The sequence below is a fragment of the Odontesthes bonariensis genome, chromosome 12 (genome assembly GCF_027942865.1).
Source record: "Odontesthes bonariensis isolate fOdoBon6 chromosome 12, fOdoBon6.hap1, whole genome shotgun sequence".
Lineage (NCBI taxonomy): Eukaryota > Metazoa > Chordata > Actinopteri > Atheriniformes > Atherinopsidae > Odontesthes > Odontesthes bonariensis.
In genome coordinates this window covers 36708581-36736305 of record NC_134517.1, presented here as the reverse complement: position 1 = coordinate 36736305, position 27725 = coordinate 36708581, and the positions used below count along the sequence as shown (strand labels likewise).

The 27725-nt window shown below is 45.2% G+C and overlaps 1 protein-coding gene across 2 annotated transcripts in view; it reads left to right on the top strand.

Annotated features, from left to right (window-relative positions):
• Positions 1-7333: 7333 nt before the first annotated feature.
• The window catches only part of parp4 (poly (ADP-ribose) polymerase family, member 4), a 60977-nt gene continuing 40585 nt past the window's right edge, over positions 7334-27725 (top strand). Inside the window, exons 1-14 of one of the 2 annotated variants that reach the window (XM_075480315.1) lie at positions 7334-7411; positions 9195-9321; positions 9407-9629; positions 15280-15400; positions 18085-18163; positions 18243-18335; positions 18520-18678; positions 20493-20630; positions 20718-20888; positions 22329-22480; positions 23611-23742; positions 24497-24595; positions 25604-25787; positions 25869-26010. In XM_075480315.1, the coding sequence (XP_075336430.1) occupies positions 9196-9321; positions 9407-9629; positions 15280-15400; positions 18085-18163; positions 18243-18335; positions 18520-18678; positions 20493-20630; positions 20718-20888; positions 22329-22480; positions 23611-23742; positions 24497-24595; positions 25604-25787; positions 25869-26010 (1819 nt within the window). In that variant the 5' untranslated portion in view covers positions 7334-7411; position 9195. Of the gene's footprint in view, positions 7412-9194; positions 9322-9406; positions 9630-15279; positions 15401-18084; positions 18164-18230; positions 18336-18519; positions 18679-20492; positions 20631-20717; positions 20889-22328; positions 22481-23610; positions 23743-24496; positions 24596-25603; positions 25788-25868; positions 26011-27725 lie in introns of both variants that reach the window. The other variant, XM_075480313.1, reaches the window with a different exon arrangement.

Below are 27725 nucleotides of genomic sequence, written 5' to 3'. Positions count from 1 at the left end.
CTCCTGCCAGTTGTCAGATCAGTGTTGTAATTTCTGTCAGTTGTTTTTTGGTTCTGTAGTTTTCTGCTTTCTGCCTCAGTAGGACCTTCATTTATCAGATAAAGCCACCGTGACCCGCTTCATCTGTAGCCCTGCGCTGGTTTCACCATGAATCAGGACATCTGTGAGGGTAACAGTTGGAGGAAATTGGGATTGTACAATATTTGTGTCTTTGTGATGAAAACAACAACAACTGAAGCACATCGTATGTTCCTACCGACTGCCACACTGATGAGTCAACAGAGAAAAGATCAAGGATGCTCTCTCTGTTGTTCCATCACATTTTCATCCAGACGCTGGACTCAAACTGGTCCCCACGGCAGCAGCATGAACCGGGCTGTGAATGATGGCGTGTTGGGCCGGGCCTGATACTCACGTCAGCATAAAGGAACTCAGTGGATGCTGCTCCTCGCTCCTCAAACTGAGTCACAGGGGGCAGAGCAGTCATTATGCAGGAAAAGGACCACGGAGCTATTTCTGTGCAGGCGCTGTGTTGTGGTGCTCATCAGGACTGTTGGGACCCCGTGGACATGAATAAACATTAAGCTACACTTCGGTGCTGTTAAAAGAACAATCTGACCCTCCTCCTCAGCAGAAATGGATCGTCTGAGTTAGAAAGTGAGCCCATCTTGCTGTCCTCTCCTGGTGCTCCGGGTGTTCCATGTCTCACCTCACCGACTCTTTATCTCTCATCTGATGAGGCCGGTTCATACGCTGGTCTCTGTTCTTGTCTTCATCCCCAGATTCAGCAGTTCACAGGCTGACATGCTGAACCCCACAAAGCCCCAAACGTAAGTCTCACTTGTATAACCCCCGATTCCAAGGGAGCCGGGATGCTGTTTAAAATGTAAATAACAAAGAAAATGCAAAGATTTACAATTTAGCCACAATAGGACATTAAAACATATGAGAAGATGAAAGTGAGACGTTTTATCATTTAATGAAAAATACGAGTTCATCTTGAATTTGATGGCAGCAACACATCTCATAAATGTTGGGACAGCTCCCTGTTTCCGGCTGTGCAGCATCCTCTCTTCTTTTAACAACATCTGTAAACATCTGGAACTGAGGACACCAGCTGCTGGACCTCTGGGAGACGAATGCTGTCCCATTCCTGTCTGATTCTAGCTGCTCAGCAGACCAGGCTCTTTGTTGTATTTTACATGCTTTCAGGTGGTGAAACATCTGGACTGCAGCTGGTCAGTGCAGCAGCTGGACTCTTCTACTATGAAGCCGTGCTGCTGGAACAGATTAATTCCACTTCCAGAGGCCCTAATCCGCCCCCCATGTTCCCTCTCCTGATGGTCCCTCTCACAATGGTTCCTCTTCCGATGGTCCCGATGGTCCCTCTCCCGATGGTCCCTCTCCTGATGGTCCCGATGGCTCCTCTCCCGATGGTCCCTCTCCCGATGGTCCCTCTTCCGATGGTCCCTCTCCCGATGATCCTGATGGTCCCTCTCCTGGTGGTCCCGATGGCTCCTCTCCCGATGGTCCCTCTTCCGATGGTCCCTCTCCCGATGATCCTGATGGTCCCTCTCCTGGTGGTCCCGATGGCTCCTCTCCCGATGGTCCCTCTTCCGATGGTCCCTCTCCCGATGGTCCTGATGGTCCCTCTCCTGATGGTCCCTCTTCCGATGGTCCCTCTCCCGATGGTCCTGATGGTCCCTCTCCTGATGGTCCCTCTTCCGATGGTCCCTCTCCCGATGATTCCGATGGTCCCGATGGTCCCTCTCCCTATGGTCCCTCTCCCGATGGTCCCGATGGTCTCTCTCCTGATGGTCCCGATGGCTTCTCTCCTGATGGTCCCGATGGCTCCTCTCCCGATGGTCCCTCTCCCGATAATCCTGATGGTCCCTCTCCTGATGGTCCCGATGGCTCCTCTCCCGATGGTCCCTCTTCCGATGGTCCCTCTCCCGATGGTCCTGATGGTCCCTCTCCTGATGGTCCCTCTTCCGATGGTCCCTCTCCCGATGGTCCTGATGGTCCCTCTCCTGATGGTCCCTCTTCCGATGGTCCCTCTCCCGATGATTCCGATGGTCCTGATGGTCCCTCTCCTGATGGTCCCGATGGTCCCTCTCCCAATGGTCCCTCTCCTGATGGTCCTGATGGTCCCTCTCCCAATGGTTCCTCTCCTGATGGTCCCTCTTCCGATGGTACCGATGGTCCTTCTCCTGATGGTCCCGATGGTCCCTCTCCTGATGGTCCCTCTCCCGATGGTCCCTCTCCCAATGGTCCCTCTTCCAATGGTCCTTCTCCTGATGGTCCCTCTCCTGATGGTCCAGATGGCTCCTCTCCTGATGGTCCCTCTCCCGATGGTCCCTCTCCTGATTGTCCCTCTCCCGATGGTCCCTCTCCTGATGGTCCCGATGGTCCCTCTCCCAATGGTCCCGATGGTCCCTCTCCCGATGGTCCCGATGGTCCCTCTCCCGATGATCCTGATGGTCCCTCTCCTGATGGTCCCGATGGCTCCTCTCCCAATGGTCCCTCTTCCGATGGTCCCTCTCCCGATGGTCCTGATGGTCCCTCTCCCGATGATTCCGATGGTCCCGATGGTCCTGATGGTCCCTCTCCCAATGGTCCCGATGGTCCCTCTCCCGATGTACCCTCTCCCGATGGTTCCTCTCCTGATGGTCCCTCTTCCGATGGTCCCTCTCCCAATGGTCCCTCTCCTGATGGTCCTGATGGTCCCTCTCCCAATGGTTCCTCTCCTGATGGTCCCTCTCCCGATGGTCCCGATGGTCCCTCTCCCGATGATCCTGATGGTCCTTCTCCTGATGGTCCCGATGGCTCCTCTCCCGATGGTTCCTCTCCCGATGGTCCTGATGGTCCCTCTCCCGATGATTCCGATGGTCCCGATGGTCCTGATGGTCCCTCTCCCAATGGTCCCGATGGTCCCTCTCCCGATGTACCCTCTCCCGATGGTTCCTCTCCTGATGGTCCCTCTTCCGATGGTCCCGATGGTCCCTCTCCCAATGGTCCCGATGGTCCCTCTCCCAATGGTTCCTCTCCTGATGGTCCCTCTTCTGATGGTACCGATGGTCCTTCTCCTGATGGTCCCGATGGTCCCTCTCCCGATGGTCCCTCTCCCGATGGTCCCTCTCCCAATGGTCCCTCTTCCAATGGTCCTTCTCCTGATGGTCCCTCTCCTGATGGTCCAGATGGCTCCTCTCCTGATGGTCCCGATGGCTCCTCTCCCGATGGTCCCTCTCCTGATGGTCCCGATGGTCCCTGTTTCGATGGTCCCTCTCCTGATGGTCCCTCTCCTGATGGTCCCGATGGCTCCTCTCCCGATGGTCCCTCTCCTGATGGTCCCGATGGCTCCTCTCCCGATGGTCCCTCTCCTGATGGTCCCGATGGCTCCTCTCCCGATGGTCCCTCTTCCGATGGTCCCTCTCCCGATGTTCCCTTTCCCGATGTTCCCCCTCCTGATGGTCCCGATGTTCCCTCTCCCGATGGTCCCTCTCCTGATGGTCCCGATGTTCCCTCTCCCGATGTTCCCTCTCCCGATGGTCCCTCTCCTGATGGTCCCGATGGTCCCGATGTTCCCTCTCCCGATGTTCCCTCTCCTGATGGTCCCGATGTTCCCTCTCCCGATGTCCCCTCTCCCGATGTCCCCTCTCCCGATGTTCCCTCTCCCGATGGTCCCTCTCCTGATGGTCCCGATGGTCCCGATGGTCCCTCTCCTGATGGTCCCGATGGTCCCGATGTTCCCTCTCCCGATGTTCCCTCTCCTGATGGTTCCGATGGCTCCTCTCCCAATGTTCCCTCTCCTGATGGTCCCTCTCCTGAAGGTCCTGATGGTCCCTCTCCTGATGTTCCCTCTCCCGATGGTCCCTCTCCTGATGTTCCCTCTCCTGATGTTCCCTCTCCTGATGGTCCCTCTCCTGATGGTCCCTCTCCTGATGTTCCCTCTCCCGATGGTCCCTCTCCTGATGTTCCCTCTCCTGATGGTCCCTCTCCTGATGGTCCCTCTCCTGATGGTCCCTCTCCTGAAGGTCCTGATGGTCCCTCTTGTGTAAAGTCGGCCTTAAGAAATAAGTGAACCATAACTCTCTCAGCACCATGAAGGATAAAAACCCGAGGCCAACACACTCAAACTGGTCCCCATGGCAGCAGCATGAACCGGGCTGTGAATCATGGCGTGTTGGACTGTGCCTAATGCTCACGTCAGCATAAAGGAACTCTGTTTTCAGTGTGGATGCTGCTCCTCGCTCCTCAAACTGAGTCACTGGGGGCAGAGCAGTCATTATGCAGGAAAAGGACCACGGAGCTATTTCTGTGCAGGCGCTGTGTTGTGGTGCTCATCAGGACTGTTGGGACCCCGTGGACATGAATAAACATTAAACTGTCCTTTTTAATATACAGTCTGGCTGCTGATCAGGATAACTTGTTGGAAACGACTGATTCACCCAGAAGAAAAATGAAGAAATTAGGACATTTTATGACTTTTAGATAAAGCCTGAAATGATCGTCGTCTTCTTGTTTTCAACCATTTTTTGATGAATTCAGCTTCACACGCATCCTGTTTGTCATATTTATTTACAGCAGACATCAACAGGCCGTCTTCCTTCATTCTGAAGCATCATGAAGATTAAAATAATGATCGAACGTCCCACTTAATCAAATCAAATCAAATCAAATTTATTTGTAACACATTTCATGTACAAAACAATTCCAAGTGCTTTACATAAAAAAAAAAAATATTGCAGCAGGGAGTGGAAGAAGCATTAAAAATAGAAAAAAGAATATAAAGAGAAACAAATAAAATCATTTAAATGAATTTAAAAACAAGCAACAGTTAAGTTCAAAGATAGCGTGCAGATTTCATGCATAGACACATGAGAAAAGAAATGTCTTTAACCTGGATTTAAAAATGTCTCCATTTGGTGAAAGTTTAATCTCCACTGGCAGTTTGTTCCACTTGTTTGCATCAGAACAGCTAAATGCTGCTTCTCCATGTTTAAAGATGAGCGACATTCAGTCGTCGATGAGTTTTAAACAGCTACTCAAACATCGTTGAGACAATCTTTTCTGTCTCCCTCTGTAAACAAAACTTATTTAAACATGTGCAGACTGTGTTTAGCTGCCAAGCAGAATATTGACAAGACTTCAAATGTTTAAACCTAAACTACAGATGGGATGGCAGATGGTGAGAATGGAGTCTGTGCGTCCTGTCAACAGACAGGATTCACTCCTTCATCTTTAGATCTACACACAGGAAGCAAACTTACTTCAAACTGTGGAGATCCCAGGAGATAAGCAGAAAGATATTAGTTTTTTAAAGGTTTTTTTGGCGGATGATACATGAGTACAAAGGGGCCGCTTCTGATTATTCTGCTTCCAGAAATTGGATCAAATAAAGCTCTACACAGAGAGTCTGTGGCTGCTGCAGTTCGCCTCTTCGTCCAGAGGAGGGCAGCATGGAGCTGCTGGTCGCGTGACTGAAGCAGGGAGACAGCTGATCAGCTGCATCAAGTTACAGACACACAGACCACATCCTTTTATCCAGTAAACTTTTTAATGTTTAAAACAGAAACCCAGATTTATTTCCACTTTCAGTCAGTTTCTTCTAAAGCTGCACGGGGCAACATTTCCCAGCCTGCAGTTCATCATGAAACTCCAGGAATGATGGAGGTGGAGGAGACAGTCAATGAAATTATTTGTGTGTTTTTAAAAAAAACTGGCAAAGAAAGTGAAAGTTTGTTTGGAAATGTCATGTTATGAAATATAACAACAACACGTGCTGATCCCCAACTCATTTAATCAGGCAACAAAAGAAAACAATTCATTCTGATTTGTGTTCATATTTTAAATACATTTAATTTCCTGTCTTAGTTTGCTCCTTCTGGGTTTTATATGCATCATTAGGTACATTTGTGTCAGTAAAAGAAATAAGAATTAATTACATTACAATGTCAGACTGTGTTATCTTTGCTGTTTTTCACACATGCAGCTAAAGAAATGGGAACAAATCTTAATTCCAGTCTGAAACCCACAAAGAGCTTCTAGATTATTCATTTCTGGTGGCATAAAACACTTTAATCATTTCATTTATATTAATTGTTCCATAATTAGTCATTAGATTATATCTTATATTCCTTTTTTAAGCTTTAAAATTAATCTTATTTACTTTTTCTTGATGTTGAATAACATATAATTCTTATTATTGTCTGTTTTTTCCTACTTTTCTACTTTGAGACGTGATAATGTTCATTATTTTGGGATTAAGATTTTTTTTAAACTGAATTTCATATATTAATTTGACTCTTTTGGTAACTGAAAGCAGTTTTAACCTAAATGTACAATAAAGTTGAAACTATGAAGCTGTTTTTCACAGATGCAGCTAAAGAAATGGGAACAAATGATGTGTCTCTGTGACAGGCTGCTGGGAATAAAGTGCCTAAAGATCCAGTTTAAAACGGCTTCTTTGCTAAGTTGGACACAACACTGGTTCATCCCTTGAGTTAGGAGCCTTTTTCCTGCCTGAATGGTTCACAGCTCAGAGTTAAGTGGCTTAACAAAGAAAAACACATTCCTCTGAAGATGCTCAGGTACAAGGACTGGACTGAAGATGAGGGAAGAAGCAGAAATTGTCCAAAGAGAAACTCTGAGAGAGCTTCAGGAAGCTGCAGAACTGCTGATTGGGACTCTGGATCGGGACTCCGGTTTGGACTCTATCCTCTTTGTTGTCACAGACTGAGCTCGGGGCTCAGAGCTTAAATCAAATCATCAAATCAAATCAAATTTATTTGTATAGCACATTTCATGTACAAAACAATTCAAAGTGCTTCACATAAAATAAAAGCATTGCAGCAGGGAGTGGAAGAAGCATTAAAAATACATAAAAGAATATAAAGAGAAACAAATAAAATAATTTAAATGAATTTAAAAACCAGCAACAGTCCAGATAAGTTCAAAGATATCGTGCAGATTTCATGCATAGACACATGAGAACAGAAATGTCTTTAACCTGGATTTAAAAATGTCTCCATTTGGTGAAAGTTTAATCTCCACTGGAAGTTTGTTCCACTTGTTAGCAGCATAACAGCTAAATGCTGCTTCTCCATGTTTAGTCTGGACTCTGGACTGGACCAGCTGGCCTGAGTCCTTGGATCTAAGAGCTCTGCTGGCTTTATATTCTCTGAACAGATCACAGATTGTAAACCATCAGCAGGCTTTTAAAATCTATTCTGTGACTGACTGGAAGCCAGAGTAAAGATTGTAAAGCTGCTGTGATGTGTTCAGCAACCTTTATTTTGAAAAGCCCTCCGCCGGAAGCGGACGCAGCTGGTCCAGCTGTTAACTTGTTAACTTGCTGTTGGTTGCGGGCGGTGACTCGGACTGACTGCGGCTCGGTTTCTCTGTAAAACAGGTAAATATCAGCTCAGCTCCAACTTTAACCGTCACAGACCTCCAGTTTTCCGCCTTTAACCGGGTCAGTCGCGCTTTTCCACCCGCTCTGTGTGTGCGTGTTTCCTGAGATGTTTCAGGCGATAATCTGACAGCTGGGAGGAGTTTACTTCCGCATGTGTTTACAGAAAGTCTCAGGTAATAACGCTCAGAGCTGGGTGGCCAGGGGTGTGAGCAGAATGCATGTGTGGGGGGGCAGTTAGCTCATCTGGGGGGGGGGGGGGCACAATACCTGAAAAAATTGGTGGAAAACCCCTACTACAACTACAAGTATATAAATTTATGTGTAGATTAAATCTATCAAGAAATGGAATCATAAGGTGTGTGTCTAATATAAAGGAAAGTGACACCCAATACAATTCTGACATCTGGAAATACTGGAAAAGGCAATTGTATGTGGGGGGGGGGGGGGGGGGGGGTGTATGTCTTTTAATGTCTTTTTAATGTACTGCATATTCTTATCTGGACCTTGAGTCTGTGAAATAAAGTTTATTATTTATAATAATAATAAAATAATAATAATAATATTAAAATAATAATAATAATAATGGTAATAATTCAATTCGGTAATGAAAATATGGGCACACTAGCATAAATCCCTGTGATGGACTGGCGGCCTGTCCAGGTGTACCCCGCCTCTCGCCCATTGACTGCTGGGATAGGCTCCGGCCCCCCCGCGACCCGACCGACGGATTCAGCGGGTATAGAAAATGGATGGATGATAGCATAAATCATGAATTTTTTATGAAGTTTTATTTATTTTTGTTTGTTTTTTTTTTGGGGGGGGGGTTGTAAAGAAATGTAGAACTTGTATGATGCAATAGCTTTTGTTTAACATGCTCCACACTCTCCATTGAGGGTTTAAATTCAGGTAGATACTTTGGGCGAGACATCCAGCCAACTCCAGCTTGTTATTACCTTCATTAAGTCTACATTTCAGATCATTATATACAACAAAAACATCCGAAAATGTGAAAATCGCCTTTTTTTTTCAGCAGAGAGGGGTTAAGGTTACGGGGGGGGGGGGCGATAGCAAAAAAATAAATGAAGCTATAAACTTTGCAGATATATGCTTTTTTAAATCACCACCTGCATTTATTCTATCAATACAAGACAAGTCCTGCCCCCCCCCCCCCCAGCCTCGATCATCTCGGGATCGTCTGGGGGTCATTTGGGGGTCATGTGGGGTTCTGGGGGTCGTCTGGGGGTCATGTGGGGTTCTGGGGGTCGTCTGGGGGTCATGTGGGGGTTATCTGGGGGTCATCTGGGGTTCTGGGGGTCATCTGGGGGTCATGTGGGGGTTATCTGGGGTTCTGGGGGTCATGTGGGGGTTATCTGGGGGTTATCTGGGGGTCATCTGGGGTTCTGGGGGTCATGTGGGGGTTATCTGGGGGTCATCTGGGGTTCTGGGGGTCATGTGGGGGTCATGTGGGGGTTATCTGGGGGTCATCTGGGGTTCTGGGGGTCATGTGGGGGTTATCTGGGGGTCATGTGGGGGTTATCTGGGGGTTATCTGGGGGTCATCTGGGGTTCTGGGGGTCATCTGGGGGTCATGTGGGGGTTATCTGGGGGTCATCTGGGGTTCTGGGGGTCATGTGGGGGTCATGTGGGGGTCATGTGGGGGTTATCTGGGGGTCATGTGGGGTTCTGGGGGTCATCTGGGGGTCATGTGGGGTTCTGGGGGTCATCTGGGGGTCATCTGGGGTTCTGGGGGTCAGTGTGACGATGAGTCCTCTCCTCTTCAGCATGGCCGTGTTTGAGAACCTCTTGGTGCTGCTGGAGCTGAAACATTTGACCTTCAAGGAGAAGAAGAAGCTGAAATCAGCCGTGACGGAGAACGGCGGCAGCGTCTGCTTCGTGGTGAACAAACAGGTGAGGCAGCGCCGTCACACCTGAGCGCTTTGCTGTCAGACTGCCGCCATCTTCGCCGTCTGACTCCTGCCTACGTTTCCCACAGTGCTCTCTGGTGGTGACCGGCGACGTGTCCAGCCTGAGCTCCAACCGGCTGAGAAGCATCCAGAAGCACCAGACGCCGGTGGTCGGGGTGAACTACGTGTTCGGCTGCGTGGAGGCGGGCGTTCTTCTGCCTGTGGATGAATACAAGCTGGATGCTCGGCCTGCAGTCTCAGCTCCTCCTCCTCCTCCTTCTTCACTGAGAAGAGCTCCTCCCATAAGCCGAGGTACTGGCGTACTACATACTGCGTACTACATTCTGCATACTACATACTTCCATACTACATACTACGTACTACATACTGCGTACTACATACTGCATACTGCGTACTACATACTACATACTGCGTACTACATACTGCATACTACATACTACATACTACATACTACATACTGCATACTGCATACTACATACTACATACTGCGTACTACATACTGCATACTACATACTGCATACTGCATACTACATACTATATAGTGCATACTACATACTACATACTGCATACTGCATACTACATACTACATACTGCATACTGCATACTGCATACTACATACTGCATACTACATACTGCATACTGCATACTACATACTGCATACTGCATACTGCATACTACATACTATATACTGCATATTACATACTGCATACTGCATACTACATACTATATAGTTCATACTACATACTACATACTGCATACTGCATACTACATACTGCATATTACATACTGCATACTACATACTATATAGTTGATACTACATACTACATACTGCATACTACATACTGCATACTGCATACTATATAGTTCATACTACATACTATATAGTTGATACTACATACTACATACTGCATACTGCATACTGCATACTACATACTTTATACTGCATACTACATACTACATACTGAATACTTCATACTGCATACTACATACTTCCATACTGCATACTACATACTACATACTACATACTACATACTGCATACCGCATACTGCATACTACATACTGCATACTACATACTGCATACTACATACTGCATACTGCATACTGCATACTACATACTACATACTTCATACTACATACTACATACTATATAGTTCATACTACATACTACATACTACATACTGCATACTGCATACTACATACTTCATACTACATACTGCATACTATATAGTTCATACTACATACTGCATACTACATACTGCATACCGCATACTGCATACTACATACTGCATACTACATACTACATACTGCATACTGCATACTACATACTACATACTTCATACTACATACTACATACTATATAGTTCATACTACATACTACATACTGCATACTGCATACTACATACTTCATACTACATACTGCATACTATATAGTTCATACTACATACTATATAGTTGATACTACATACTACATACTGCATACTACATACTGCATACTGCATACTGCATACTACATACTTTATACTGCATCATGCATACTACATACTGCATACAGCATACTACATACTACATACTGCATACTGCATACTGCATACAGCATACTACATACTACATACTGCATACTGCATACTGCATACTACATACTACATACTGCATACTACATACTGCATACTGCATACTGCATACTACATACTTTATACTGCATCATGCATACTACATACTGCATACAGCATACTACATACTACATACTGTATACTACATACTACATACTACATACTACATACTGCATACTGCATATTACATACTGCATACTGCATACTACATACTGCATACTGCATACTGCATACTACATACTACATACTGCATACTACATACTACATACTGCATACTGCATACTACATACTACATACTTTATACTGCATACTACATACTACATACTACATACTTCCGACCCCCGAGGTACCTTTCTGTGCATTTTATTCTGCGCTGCTCTGTGCTGGCTGACATGACTGATGGCATTACGTGCGTGTCTGTGTATACTGTGCAGAGCCTCGGCTATGCATCATGTCCGACCTAAAGTTTTGGTGACCCCCTCTTGCGATTGTGGCCACCCCTTGTTGAAACACGTTCCCCGGTCTATGTAATTTGCCATGGTGGCTATGAAGTCTCGTGTGCAGCGTTAGAATTTTAGTATTAGGTTAGCCAAGGAAAGGTTAAGCTAGTTATTTGCTTTTTTTTTTTTTTTTTTTAGCAACTCCTGAAAATAACATTCTGTATATGCTCAGTGTCAAATGTAGTTGATGGAAAGGTGGCAGTGAGAGGCTCGATGAGGAGGAATGAGGAGCCCCACAGACGACAGGTTTCTGCTTAGTTACAGGGCCCGTCCGAGGGGGGCGGGCATAATCCCAAGTGGGCAACGCCTTTTTTTCAGTTCTACGCAGAATGTACAGGCTTTTCTGATTCGCTCGTGGCTCTGCATTGTTTCTGTAAATTCGGGAACACAGCCTGTGGAGGTGACGCAACACTTGGAAGCCTAGTATGTGTATGTAACTGGGGTGAGCCACCCTTTTTCAGAAGGAGCGAGTTAAACCGGTTTTTAGTGGAAGTTGGCCTTTAAAGTTAGGAGGAGTAGGCGGTTTGGAACACAGCCATAGAGTTTCTCACCTTTGATCTCCACCCAGCAGTGACTCACCGTTGCCACCCGCCTCGTCCTCCCACACTTCTGCAGTTAAAGGATAAGACCGTTTTTTTGACATTGGGCCCTTGATTTCACATTATAACATGATGTTCTACTCACCCCTGCTTGTTGTTTGTCATTTGGAGCTGTTCCGAAGATATTCGCGAGGCGTCTGGCTGCTCTCTTGAGATATTCGGCCATGAAACGGTTTCCTATGGGCAAGCTCATACAGGCACAAACTATGCTGTTTATAATTTATTAATTACTCTACACTAGCACTGATAACGTGGAGGTGCGTCGCTTACTTAAAAAATCCGGGTTATTGTAATTTTGATTTTTTTGTCGTAAAGTGGGTGTTACTGACGTCCTCGTCGTGCTACTGCCACAGACAGCCCACAGACCTGCTGCCTATTTATTCATTCGGCTAAAATTCAAAATTAGTAACCCGGATTTTTTTAAGTAAGCGACGCACCTCCACGTTATCAGTGCTAGTGTAGAGTAATTAATAAATTATAAACAGCATAGTTTGTGCCTGTATGAGCTTGCCCATAGGAAACCGTTTCATGGCCGAATATCTCAAGAGAGCAGCCAGACGCCTCGCGAATATCTTCGGAACAGCTCCAAATGTTCAACAACAAGCAGGGGTGAGTAGAACATCATGTTATAATGTGAAATCAAGGGCCCAATGTCAAAAAAACGGTCTTATCCTTTAATTGTTAATCCAACTACACAGCAGGTGGGATAAAGGTCTCAGAAGTCCCGTCCGTTGTTCAGGGAGTTTAAGCTTCCTTCATTTAGACCAGAGATCCTCACTGCACGGCTCCTCAAGCTTTATTTGGCGGCTCGCACTCGCATAGTAGATTATAACAATATGGTAACAATAACAATACATTTTTTCAAATAACATACAGCAAATACTGCACAGTATTAAGTATTTTTATTAAGTATTAATTAAGGCTTAATGGTGTTTCCTAAAGGGGGCTCTGTTAAACTTGGCAACGCAGCCCCCTTAAACCACCTCACACCTGACCGCAGAGCAGCTAGCTCCTTCAGCCAGCGCCAGATGCAGGCACAATGGATCGGTTTTTAACTCTTTCGGTGTCAAAGACGTCTATAGACGTCAATTGCGTTTTTAACGGAGCGGGCTGGGGAACAATCTAGCGGAGTTCGTCACTAAATCTTTGGCTTGTAGACACTAAACACAGAATATACTGGCAAAATTACCCGCAAGGTGGCAGCAGTGCCACTTTGCACAAAAAAAAGCTCGTTTTCGCCGTTTTTTGGGTCAAACAGCTGTTTTTGGTGAAACCAACCTATGTTCTACTGTCTATTACTAAAGGACTGAAAATGGTAGAAACAAACTTTTTTTTCCTGATGAAAGAAGAGAGTCTACTCTTTCGTTTGGTAATTTCGGTGTGTACATAGTCATAAGACACACTTTTCTCTGGGTCTTGGAAAATCAGTCAAAATACTGTAAAACACTTGGCAGTATGGCTCTCTCTGCGCTGAAAATGGCTGGCAGCCAATGAGTTAATTAAAAACCAGCACAAAAACCATGCTCATCCTGAATGTCTCACTATGATTACAACAACAAACTACAAATACAACATGAAGAAAGTCAAGGACATGCACGCCAGCTTCCACTCATCCCAGTTTTAAAGGGGATAGAGAATCAAAGTCCTCTTTTTCAGGTTTTTGGTGTTAGTTCTGAGTCTCCCCGCTGTGGGGAGTACACACGAAGTGCCAGCAAGTGTCAGAACCTCTGTTTCAAGTACTCCCCTTTTTGAATATCCCCCAGAAAAAGTGCCAATCCGTTTTTGCTCAGTAGATGGTCAGTTCCGACAGGGACAGACAGACTGCAGCGAGCTGTGCGCTCCGCTGAGAAGCTGATCGGCTGCACGTCTCCAGGACTATCGGCCGAGCAGGTCGGATCTCAGCTGACCCTTCTCTATTTGCTCCACTCCCCTCGGGCAGGAGGCTTCGGTCCATTCGAACCAGAACCTCCCGTCACAAAAGCAGTTTTTCCCCCTTGCAGTTGGACTTATTAACACTTCATAATCACCTCCTAACCTGCCCCAGTCACTTTACCATCATTAAAATTGCACTAATGAAGCTGCACTGTTGTTGCTCTGTATATTGGATACTGTGTATTGTTGTACACATCTCGTACATTTTATATTCATACATTTTTATTCTTTATTTTTTATTATTATGTCCTATGTTACATGTTTGCACCTTACGCCGCAGCAAATTCCTAGTTAGTGAACACTGTTCACTAACAATGGCAATAAAACGAATTCTGATTCTGATGAGCTTTCTTTTCAGTCAGTGTATTACTCTATAGCTCTGTTTTCAGTCAGTGTATTACTCTATAGCTCTGTTTCCAGTCAGTGTATTACTCTATAGCTCTGTTTCCAGTCAGTGTATTACTCTATAGCTCTGTTTCCAGTCAGTGTATTACTCTATAGCTCTGTTTTCAGTGAGAGCAAGGGCAGCCAATCAAGCAACGGCAGCCGAATAGCGCCAACACCTACCTGCATTTCATAATGAGGTTGCCAGATAAGCTCTGAAACGACGCCAATAAGGGCAAACGACGCATTCTAAACCCAGCATAGTAACAGCTGTTTCAGAGAGCCTTTTAGGGAGGTTCTGAGCCATTACAGACCCAACCAATTTTTTCTGGGCTACATATCACATCACAGAACAAGGATTAATGCCCCATTCAACCATTCTCTATCATCTTTAAAGGTAAATGTGGTCTTAACTGAAAATGTATTGGCTGTGTTGGTTCTTTTTCTGTGGGATGTTTTATATGTAGAAATGCATATTTGCACAAGGGGACTTTAGTATGTTGTGGTAAAAGTGTCTCTTCCCTTGATTCTGCTGCCAATGTGGCTCTGGTGAAATAAATAGTGAGTATCACTGAATTAGACGAAGATTTTTAGTCCCACAAACAGCCGACAGAGGTAGGTTTGTCAGAATGTAAACGCACAGCGGCCCAAATGCATCTCCTACGGGTGACCTCTGCGTGACCTCTGCGTGACCTCTGCCTGACCTCTGCCTGCCCTCTGCCTGCCCTCTGCCTGATCTCTGCCTGCCCTCTGCCTGACCTCTGCCTGACCTCTGCCTGCCCTCTGCCTGCCCTCTGCCTGACCTCTGCCTGACCTCTGCCTGACCTCTGCGTGACCTCTGCGTGACCTCTGCCTGACCTCTGCCTGACCTCTGCCTGCCCTCTGCCTGACCTCTGTGTGACCTCTGTGTTGCAGAGTCCAAAGCAGCAGCAGGTAAACCAGCAGCTGAGCGGTCCAGAGGTCCGGTCCCAGCTGTCCGTCTGACTGAGAGGACGGAGACTGCAGAGAGACGTGGGAATGTTCTGGATGAGATCAGGTGGGAACAGTATCATGTCTCTGTCCACAGGTGTGTCGCACAACACTGCTAACAGTTTGGGTTTAGTTCACGTCGACTTTATTAGTACCCCGTAGGTAGATGTGATCTGCAGAAAACAGGAGAAGGCATCTCACACACATTACTAACTGAGGACAGGTCCATCTGCTTCATGTACAGCGACTCCAAGCCCAGCTGTGTTTCCCCGATCAGCCGACCTGACCCTTTAATAATCTGGTTGAGTGACCTCCTTTCTATTAGGGACAAGTTTCCGAACCACGATGCAAGTGAAAAGTCTACTTGAAGTAGATTAAATAAAAGCATGATAAAAGAGTGTCATCATGGTGCTATAAATGAGGAAATGGGACAACTTCCTCAGACAGAACAGCCGCTGGCGTCCCTTCCTGCTCACAGCTTTGCACTTCTCTTTAAAGTTCAGGGTCGAGTCAATGATTGTCCCCAGATATTCAATGGACTGCACCTGTCCAATGACTTGATCCTAACAGGTTCAGGTGTTTCGGTATTCTTCCTAAAATCAATTTTTCATGTATTTGTTTAATTAAGATGTGGGTAAGAGCTCAGGGGCCGTGGTCGTTTTCATGTCCCTGCAGCAGGCTAACAATACAGAGTCATCTGCATCCTGTGAGATAAGGCGTTTGGTAACAGTGCTCTGACACATATTAGTTTATAACAGAGATCCTCATTGTGCGGCTCCTCAAGCTTTAATTGATGGCTTGCACTCTCATAGTAGCTTATAAAAATATGCTAACAATAACAATACATTTTTTCAAATAACATACAGCGAATACTGCACAGTATTAAGTATTTTTTTTTAAAGTTTGCGTTTTTGTAGTATTAAGTATTTTTATTAAGTATTACTTAAGGCTTAAAGGAGGCTCTGTTAAACCTGGCAACGCAGCCCGCTTAAACCACCTAAAACTTGACCGCAGTGCACGCTAGCTCCTTTAGCCAGCGCGAGATGCAGGCACAATGGATCGGTTTTTAATTAAAAAGGGCAAAAACCCGGAAAGGTTGTCAAGATCAGCCGATAAATATATGTTTGGGATCATGACGGTGGCTAGCAAAAAAGCCATTACAAGGAAATGGATGGAGGCAGAGGAGCCTAAAAGGGAAGATTGGGTTGACGTAATGCACAATACTTATGATGGAAAGATTGACATTTTCCATCAGATTAGAATCTGGCAAATTTAAGAATTACTGGAAAAATTGGTTGGATTTTGTTTCACCATTGAGGTCAGATTTTGTTGAATAAAACCCCGGGGACAGGAGGAACCCTTACATAGCTGCAGATTGTATATAGTTAATTTGCAGGTAAATTTAAATGAGAAGAAGGAAAATTAGGAGACAGGTTGGAAGAACGAACAGTAAATGCCAGGTACTGAAAGTGTTAGGGCAGGTTGAAGTACATAAAGGAAAGAAAGGTTATAATGCTTCAATACAGATACAGAATGTGGGCACAATACTTTGTTGAATACGGGAAGGATATTGTGAAAAATGTGGAATTGTGGTTGTTCACCTGTATGGAAAACAAAAACTAAATAAAAATTTTCAAATTTAAAAAAAAAATAAAAAAAAGGGCAAAAACCAGCACAGAAACCATGCTCATCCTGAATGTCTCACTATGATTACAACAACTACAAATACAACATGAAGAAAGTCGAGCACATGCAGGCCAGGTTCCGCTCATCCCAGTATTAAAGTAAATGTGGTCTGAACTGAAAATGTATTGGCTGTGTTGTTTCTTTTTCTGTGGGATGTTTCATATGTAGAAATGCATATTTGCAAAAGGGGACTTTAGTATGTTGTGGTAAAAGTGGCTCTGCCCTTGATTCTGCTGCCAACGTGGCTCTGGTGAAATAAATAGTGAGTATCACTGGTTTATAAGATGAATAACAAAGGTGAGAGCACGCCCCCTTGTGGTGAGCCTGTGGAAGAGCACACTTTGTCAGATAAAAACCCATCAACTCTGACCCTCTGTGTCCTGTTTATTCAGAAGTTTAAGATCCAGCCCACAGGATTTGGACTCAAGTTAAAATGTTCTAAAAGTAATAAGCAGTTAAAAGCAGAGGAAAAATGGATAAATAAAACACCGGTTCCCTCAATCATCATCGCATTTGCAACGGTGACATCATCCCCACCCCTGCTCTCTCTAGGCAGCGTGCATCTGATGTGGAGCCGAAAGCCTACAACCAAACTGTAGTAACGCGCCACTTTATATTCTCAGTAACGATAACGGCGTTGTAACGATGGGGAAAGTAATTAATTAGATTACTCCGCTACTGGAAAAATAACGCCGTTAGTAACGCCGTTATACTTAAACGCTGTTACTCCCAACACTGGTCAGGACTAATCCTTTCAGGTTCGAGGCGGCCGCAGTTTGCTGCCCTCTGAATAAACCTTTAGACTCGCTGCAGATGTTCAGCTGCTGGAGGATTAAAGCTAGCTGTAGCGATGGCTAAAGACCTCACAGTCCAGGTGAGACTGAAGGGTGGAGGTAGCATCGCTTGCTGTGTCGGTCAGAGTGAGCAGCTGTTTTCACACATCTGGAGGCAGTGAGGTTGGAGCTGTCAGTGGGGATATTCTGAGCTGAAGGCTGATGTTCACACGTCGAATCGTTTCCTGTGAGACGAAGCCGACTTTTTGTGTCTCTGTGGTTTAAATTTCAGAGTTTACGCAGAAACCGACTCTGACCTTCCGGCGTATCCTGATGATTTCCAGGTGGCCAAGTATGCCATCTTTGAAAAGGTGAGGAAGCTGTTTGATTGGACGTTGGTTCTGGTTCTGTTACCGTTGCTGATGGTTGCTGATGCAGACGTGTGTGCAGATGAACAGCTGGTGCGTCCTGGAGCTGCAGAGCGTCAGAACAGAGCTGGGGCGGCGCTATCGCGTGGTCGTGTATCGGAAGGACGGCGCGGAGGTGAGGCGTCACTCTGGTTGGTCCTAAAGCAAACTGCTTACAGCAGTAACGTAGCGTTAAACCTTATTTGAAGTTCGATTGGACACAAATCGTCCAATGAAAGGAGAAGTTCTGGTTTCTTCGGAGACGGAATGATCAGCATCTTCGGATGAAGAAAAAAACCTTTTTCTGTGTGTGTGAACAGAAGGCGGCGCTGAGGGATCAGCTGGTGTTTCCGTCCACCTCAGAAAAAGCTGTGGACGTGTTCCAGGCCCTGAGGAACACCTTGGAGGCTGCTGGTCTGAGGAAGAGGAGCGGCCTTCCTCCAGAGGCCTCGGGCCTGGGCTCCGCCCCCCTCCAGCAGGTCAGACTCAGACACGCCCCCTGATGCAACACGCCTGGTCCCCACGTACTCAGTTTTCACTCTTTTTATTTTTTTTTTATATTTATTGGTTTTCAGCAGAAACACAAAATATACATTTTGCCATCATGTCAGAAACAAAGATAGACAAAATACAGTAAAATATTGCCATCCATCTATCCGAAGCAGACAAATCTTCCAGTTAACTGCCCCCCATCTGCCCCCACAGTGCAAACAGGCACCCTCCTCATATTGCTCTGTATACATACACATCTCCCATTAATGTAGTCCAAGTCACATCAGCCTCCCACAGAGTAAACAGTGATACATCAAGCAGACTTAAAATAATTAAATATGGTGGTATGTAACTGCAAGAAAAGACCCTTACAGATTTATATCAGGTGGGCGTGGCCATTGTACGGAAGACCCGCCCCTCGTCACGAGCTGAGTCAATTTGTCAGGTAGATAGTTGAGCAGAGGAGCCCACACCTCATTAAAGGACCTCTCATTACCCTTCACAACTGCACTAAGTCTTTCATGGGGGAGGACCCGGAATATTTCCCCACACCATGAGGTCACAGTAGGTGTTTGAACATTGTTTTCACTCTTTTGTTCTTCATTTTTGTTTTAAAACCTGGACACAAATGACAGTTTAAACGCACGAACACAAACCACATCCCGTGGTACACAGGAAGTATGTGAACCGTCTCTCCCACCAAAAATGAGTCGGACGCACGGTGGTCAGCCTCTTATGGGGAATTTATTGAACAGACCGTCACAGAGACGAGTGCATTTCAGAATGCCCGGAAATTCCCTTTGACCTCAGTTTGTGACAATCTTTTATACTATTCTGTATCATTCAATGCGTACGTGGCCAAAACCCAATCTCTCTCCCGCACCTACTGTCCGAGGCCGGCGCCTCGTTTTCGCCATTATCTAGTCCAGTGTATCCCAACCTCTTTTGGCCTGAGTACCCCTCACACATACAACGCGTGCGATGATTCTCCAAAAGTAGAGCAACACAGTGGTTATTACATGAAAATCATTTATTTAATATCCTTAACTTGAACATAAAATTCTCAGGCTTTCTCTCTTTTTTTTAACCTCAGTTGAATTCAACATAAGAATAAAAAACATTTTCTTGAAATATAAATAATTAACCAAAATAATATAAATACTAAATCAAAATAATCTTCCTTTTTTATCTAACTTAAATAAGTAACATTTCTCATTTTTTTTAAGAATACATTAACAGGCCTAACTCATGTAACATTCATCACAAAACTGGAGTCTCCTTCATTAACAGTCCTCCATAAAAGTGCTTTTTAATAGTTAATATCTGAAACAAAACCTTTATCAAAATACTCACTACTGCAGTATAATCTGTCTTTAGTGACATAGGCCCATGCTGAGAAGATTTATCTTCTTTAAGATTGTATTAAATAAATACACACACAGACATTAATTCCACAGCAGACATTAATTTGTCCACATATTACGAGCTTGGGACTAAACACTTGTGTAACGCCTTTAAAAAAAAAAAAAAAAAAAAAACTCCCCATGCACCGCGTACCCCCGGTTGGGTAACACTGATCTAGAGAGAGCTCATCCTAACCTCAAACAATATGTATGATTCGGACAACAACCTGGCACACTGTGTAATTAGGACAAAGTGTCATGGCTCTGCTGGCCTCTGTGAACGTGATGCTTCACACTGAGGTGTCTGTCTATCGGCTCATTCACTGTGGCCGCACCAGCCCAAAGCGTGTTGAACATGATCGGTGCTTCAGCTCTGATCTGTGCTGTTTTATCCACAGCTGCTGCTGGAGGAGAAGCTGAACACGGGGAGCTTATCACAGGAAGCGGGTCTGTTGGTGGAGCTGCTGTGGACCGAGGCTCTGGGCTGCCTCAGCGACGTCCTCAGAGTTTCCATCGAGCAGCTGAGCCTCAGTGATGTGAGGCTTTCAAGGTTTGAGCTTTCAGAGAGCGGTTAAATCAGAGATCGTGTCCTGATGTGTGTGCATGTGTGTGTGCACGAGCAGGTGAGCAGGGCAGAGGGCTTGTTGCTCCAGGCTCAGAAGAAGCTGACGGAGGGAAATCTCCCAGAGGCGTCGTCTCTCCTGGAGGAGGTTTACGTCCTGCTGCCACACAGGGAGGACCGGCCCCCGAACCCGAGCACCAGGCTTCTGTCTCAGAAGCTGGACCTCTGTCAGGTAACACCCGACTCCCAGGTTTATACGGAACAAGCTGCTTTAAGATGTGCAAAGTGCTCCTCAGACCTTTAAATCGATGAGAGAGGCGACAGTCTGCAGCGAGTTCAGCAAGTGGGCCTGATTTTATTTATAAAGCACCAAAGCACAGCAAATATCATCTCAGGTCACTTCACAGGTTCAGTCCAATTAGAGCCAATCAGAATCCGGTTCATTGTTGAACAATCAAATCCAACTGATTAAATTCCAAATGAGTCCAAATGTAAGGAAACCAGCAGATTAACTGAAGCTTCTCTCTGATCCAATCTCCCGTCCTGAGCTGCACGAGGCGACTGTGGAGAGAAAAAACTTGCTTTGAACCAGAAAGAAACCTCCATCAGAACCAGAACCAGAACCAGAACCAGAAAGAAACCTCCATCAGAACCAGAACCAGAACCAGAAAGAAACCTCCATCAGAACCAGAACCAGAACCAGAACCAGGAAGAAACCTCCATCAGAACCAGAACCAGGAAGAAACCTCCATCAGAACCAGAACCATCTGGCTGGACCAGCTGGGGGCTGAGAGGACAGGAAAGAGGGGACAACAAGTAGCGTAAAACCAGGCCAGAGACGCCTGCTGAGAGAGAGAAACACAAGTTAATGACAACAATGATGTCACATGTACATGGAGAGGTGCATCATGGGAGCTCCCCCAGCAGGCTGGGCCTACAGCAGCTTAACTATGGGATGTTCCAGGGTCACCTGAGCCATCCCTAACTATAAGCTTTATCAGAAAGGAAAGTTTTAAGCCTGGTCTTAAAGGTGGAAAGGGGCCTGATAACTGAAGGCTCTGCCTCCCAAACTGGCAGCTGGTTCCACAGAGAGGGGCCTGATAACTGAAGGCTCTGCCTCCCAAACTGGCAGCTGGTTCCACAGAGAGGGGCCTGATAACTGAAGGCTCTGCCTCCCAAACTGGCAGCTGGTTCCACAGAGAGGGGCCTGATAACTGAAGGCTCCGCCTCCCAAACCATCTCAGAAGTAGAATCTACTTCTCAGGATCTTTCATGTCACGCATTTCTCGGACGCTGCCTCTGAGGTCGTGACATTTTAAGGATGCTTCTGTGTATCCTCTGTGTTCTAAAATTACCCACAATGCATTGTGCATGTAAAAAACGCTGCAGATGGAGGATGGACTGAGCTGGGAACAATATGCATTCAAATTTTTATTTGTTTTCAGCATAAAGCAGTTTTTGCCTGAAGGAGAGCACCTTTATGAACGCTCCTGTGTGAATCCACACACCGAATATAACAGCTTGTGTTGCTATCTCACAGGAGAGGTCACCATAGCAACCCGTTTTAGTGATCTAAGTGGACTTGTTTTGGTTTGAGTGGAAGTTTTTAAGCAAAGTGTGAGTGTTTGAGCCCCCACATCACGTCATTAACAACTTCTTTCTGTTGGTGCAGTTAATCCGAGACGTTCTGAGCGTGAGCGAGATGACTCTGGGGAGCTCGGCCCCGACCAGCGTGGGGAAGTACCGCGCTCTGAGGTGCAGCATCGAGCCCCTCCTCCCCTGCAGCTCTGAGTTCCAGGCCGTCGCCCGTCTGCTGCAGAACAGGTAGTTCAGAGGATGCTGCTTTCAGAAACCCTTCAGAAACCCTTCAGAAACCTTTCAGAAACCTTCAGAAACCCTTCAGAAACCTTCAAAAACCTTTCAGAAACCCTTCAGAAACCCTTCAGAAACCTTTCAGAAACCTTCAGAAACCCTTCAGAAACCTTCAGAAAACCTTCAGAAACCTTCAGAAACCCTTCAGAAACCTTTCAGAAACCTTCAGAAACCTTTCAGAAACCTTCAGAAACCTTTCAGAAACCCTTCAGAAACCCTTCAGAAACCTTTCAGAAACCTTCAGAAACCCTTCAGAAACCTTTCAGAAACCTTCAGAAACCCTTCAGAAACCTTCAGAAACCTTCAGAAACCCTTCAGAAACCTTCAGAAACCTTTCAGAAACCCTTCAGAAACCTTCAGAAACCCTTCAGAAACCTTTCAGAAACCTTCAGAAACCTTTCAGAAACCCTTCAGAAACTTTCAGAAACCTTCCGAAACCCTTCCGAAACCCTTCAGAAACCTTCAGAAACCTTTCAGAAACCTTCAGAAACCTTTCAGAAACCCTTCAGAAACCCTTCAGAAACCCTTCAGAAACCCTTCAGAAACCTCTCAGAACCCTTCAGAAACCTCTCAGAACCCTTCAGAAACCCTTCAGAAACCTTCAGAAACCCTTCAGAACCCTTCAGAAACCCTTCAGAAACCTTCAGAAACCTTTCAGAAACCTTCAGAAACCTTCAGAAACCTTTCAGAAACCTTCAGAAACCTTCAGAAACCTTTCAGAAACCCTTCAGAAACTTTCAGAAACCTTCCGAAACCCTTCCGAAACCCTTCAGAAACCTTCAGAAACCTTTCAGAAACCTTCAGAAACCCTTCAGAAACCCTTCAGAAACCCTTCAGAAACCCTTCAGAAACCCTTCAGAAACCTCTCAGAACCCTTCAGAAACCTCTCAGAACCCTTCAGAAACCTCTCAGAACCCTTCAGAAACCTCTCAGAACCCTTCAGAAACCTCTCAGAACCCTTCAGAAACCCTTCAGAAACCTTCAGAAACCCTTCAGAACCCTTCAGAAACCCTTCAGAAACCTTTCAGAAACCTTTCAGAAACCTCTCAGCATGCTCATGTTTCCGTCTGTGTGCTTTGCAGCAGAGTTTGGATCCAGCAGATTGCGCGTGTCACCAGGGGGGCGGAGCTTCAGAGCTTCAGGAATGAGCTGGGGAACGTGAAGCCCCTCCTCCATTCCTCCAGCCCCAGTAACTTCGTAGGAATCCTGTCCCGGTGAGATCTGAGCACCCAGGAAACACAATGTCACACAGAGTTAAAGTTAATGTCTCACAGAGTTAAAGTTACACGTTGAATGAACCCTGATCCTCTGTAAAACAGAACATTTTATTTTCCAGTGAAACTGTTGGTTATTTGAGCCTTTTTGTGGCGTTCATTTGTGCCTGGAAGCAGAGTTTTCTGTGCTGCGTTATTTTAACCAGACCAATTGTTTCTACACTGGAAAAAATCTAATTCTTACCAAGTATATTTGTCTCATTTCTTGTCAAAATATCTCATTACACTTGATATCAGACACAACTGCCTAACAAGCACCATTTCAGCCAGATATAGGGACTTGTTTGAAGACAATACATCTGGAATATCTTGTTAAATGAAAAAGCCTTGAAAACAAATTGTTTTGAGTCACATATCACATGAAACAAACTTTTTTTTACATTTGAAGAGGTTTTTAAGCTAATTTCAAGATCACTTTTATCTCAAAAGTCCTAAATATCACATCTTATTTCAAGAAATCTTGACAAGCCGATTTTCACTAGTTCCATTGGCAGATTTTTTTTTGCCTATTTCACGCAAAAAGTCTTGTATTTGTTGTTTTTTTTACTTATTTTTGGAGGTGCATTTTTTCCAGTGTGAGATCTTCCACAGGAGAGGAGCGAGGAGGCTTTTTTAACTCTGTCTGTGATGCAGTAAACCTTTAGTTTTATTGCTTTCGACTGTAAGAAATGTGATTTTATAACCGTCTCCTCAGGGGCCTGCTGCCTCCCCTCGTCGGCGTCGGGCATCATGGGATCGAGAGGACAGATATTGGTAATCTGGGCAGCGGGATCTACTTTGGTGACGCATTGAGGTTGGTAGAAAAGCTTAACTCCATTAATACTAGGGCTGGGCGAGTTAACTCGTTATTATCACGTTAACTTGTTAATTATTTAACGCCGATACATTATTTACCACGCATTAACGCAGGTTTTATTTTATTTTATTTATTTAAAATAAATAAATACAAATTCATACATTTTTTTTGGGCTTTTGTGCCTTTAATGGATAGGAAAGTTCATAGAGACAGGAAACAGGGGTTAAAGAGAGGGGGAAGGACACGCAGCACAGGGCCGTCTGATGCGGAAATCGAACCGGGGCCAGCTGCAGCGAGGACTATAGCCTCTGTACATGGGGCGCCTGCTCAACCCACTACGCCACAAACCACCCCTGTTTTATTATTTATTTTATTTTGTAAAAGTCTGCTGCTCACAGGCTTTTATTTTGTAAAAGTCTGCTGCTCACAGGCTTTTATTTTGTAAAAGTCTGCTGCTGTCTGCTGTGGAACAGGAAAAGAAAGTAATCGGCGGATCCACCAAACATGGAGAAGGGTACGGAACTTTTACTCGGCCATTTTCATGTTAAAGTTCTTCCAGACGGCGGAGTCGACAGAACCAAAGTCATCTGTAAACTCTGCCAAGTTGAATTGTCTTCTCAGCGTAGTAGTTCCAGTCTAAAATATCACTTAAAGGCAAAACACACAACTGATAGCAGCAAGTCATTCAAGGAAACAGACAGTGGAGCGAGGCTTCTACATAAAAACTACAGAAAGATGCTGATGTTAAAAGTGTGTTTGCACAACAAATGTTATGGCACTTTCATTCATATGGCAGCACATTTAAAATAAAGCTAAATGCTAAAAGCTATACGCTACTTTTGGATTCATTTTGGATTCTGCGTACAAATGAGATTAACCGTGATTAATCAGGGAAATCACGTGATTAATCAGATTAAACATTTGAATGGTTGCCCAGCCCTAGTTAAAACACTAACAGTCTGGTGTTCAGCTGCACTCTGAACCCAGTTTCTGCTGCGCCGGCAGCACCAGTCTGAAGTACTCCAAACCCAGCCGGACGGACGGCTCTCGGCTGCTGCTGGTGTGCGACGTGGCGCTGGGACGGTGCAGGGACCTCCATAAGAGAGACCCGGCTCTGACCCAGGCTCCCGACGGCCACCACAGCGTGCATGGGGTCCGCCACACCAAGAAAACCCCCTCTGAGTTTGAGGTAGGAGGGATATAAACAGGGCTCCAAATTAGGCTGTTTTACACCCAAACTGAACTACGTGTGTGTGTCCGTGTGTTCCAGGATGACGAGTACGTGGTGTACTCTCCTGATCAGGTGAAGCTGAAGTATGTGGTTCAGTTCCTCGCTGAGGGAGAGCAGCTGAAGGACTTCAGTCCTGAAATCAACACGTCGGCCGAGCTGCCGCAGCCCTCCTCTGACCAAGGTGGGCCGTGTCGCTCTTTTGTTACGTTTTCAGTTCAGAGGGAAGCAGCACCAGCTCGGTCCAGTCAGGGTGGGATTCTTCACTGGGACTCACAGCTTTTAACCCATTTAGGCCGGGAAAGCATTGCTGCATTTCTACCTTTAAAGCCGGGGGCACTGTTGCGTTATTCTACCATTTAGGCCGGGAAAGCGTACACGTCTTTTTTCCTGTCTCGATAAATGCACAGCGTTTTAGTGGGCATATACCGGCTTTCAGCAAGTGTGACTCATATTTTGAACGACAAAAAACAAACATATATATATATATGTATATATATATATATATACATATATGTTAGATCGATTCTTTAATTGGAAGCTCAAGAACAAGCCGGAGTAATCTCAAGTTAAATGAAGTCTTTATTTCTGGCAACAAATGAAGTATCTCAGCGCTGGACTCGGTATGACAGAACTCTCGCAGGAAATCCGTCAGACAGAAATATTTTAACATTTCAAGATCACAATAATCTTCCAATTTAGAACTACAATAAAAAAATAAAAAAAAAACCCAAATAAAATACACTTTAATTGGATACTTTTTAAATAAATGTTCTTAAGCCAGGCGGAGCTGCAGCATCAGGATGAAAGAGCCGCATGATGTAGCAGAAAGGTGTGATTCTTACAGACTCAGTGTACCGAGTATAAAACGTAAACTCACTTTGAAGTAGTGCAGCAGGTGTCAGGACCAGAGAATGGAGGACGCAGATGCACGAGGTTTAATTCCAAGACTTTTATTTGAGGCAGCAGATCGACCAGTTCCTCGTGAGAGAAGCTAAATAGGCTATGAAATATTACTCTAAGAATATACTTTCCAAAAGTGGAGAAGTATATCTATATAAAAATTATCAAAACCCAAAATCACTCCACTAGCGGAGGAGAAAACAAAAGACCATGAAACTTTACTTTTAAACTAAATGTCACTCCTACTGAGGAGGAAAACAAAAGAGCCTCTCCTAGAAATCGGAGGAAATATGCTATGAAAATTTTACAAACAAAAAGGCCACTCCACTCAGGAGGGAAAACAAAAAGGCTATAAGAAAAATTAACTCTGTAACTCTTACAGGTTCTATATTATCAAAACTTACTCTGGGAAAAACAAAATCACTCTTACGAGGAAAAATACCACTGGGAACTCGGAACTTGGAAACGGGCTTGGGAAAAACGCTAGGATGATGCACTATACGGAGACAGATACAACACACTGGCACAAGACAGGGGGAGACGCAGACTCTTAAGCACACCGGGGTAATGGGGAACAGGTGGAATCATTCATACGACAATCAGACTGGAACACGAGAGGAAGGGCAAGTGACCTGGAACGAGAGGGAAGTTAGTCTTTCAAAATAAAACAGGAAATGACGAAACAAGACATGAAACGAGACAAAAACCCAACTTAACCTCACCACGGTGTGACAGCAGGTCTCTGCAGGTGAGTTTTACTCCTCCAATTTCTTTTCCCACCAGATTTTCAGGTGACAGAAGTGCTGGGCTGAGGTTAACCAGCACCTTCTTGAACTCCACATCGATATCTTGGACAACGCAGATATCAGAAAATGGCACTGCTAAAACAAGGTTTTTAATGCTTCGACAAATGCTGCTGGAAGCCTGTTTGAAATCAGCATTAGGCTGCTGTGCCAGGTTTCTTAGTGACAGCAGTCTGCAAGTGTTTTGGGCAGA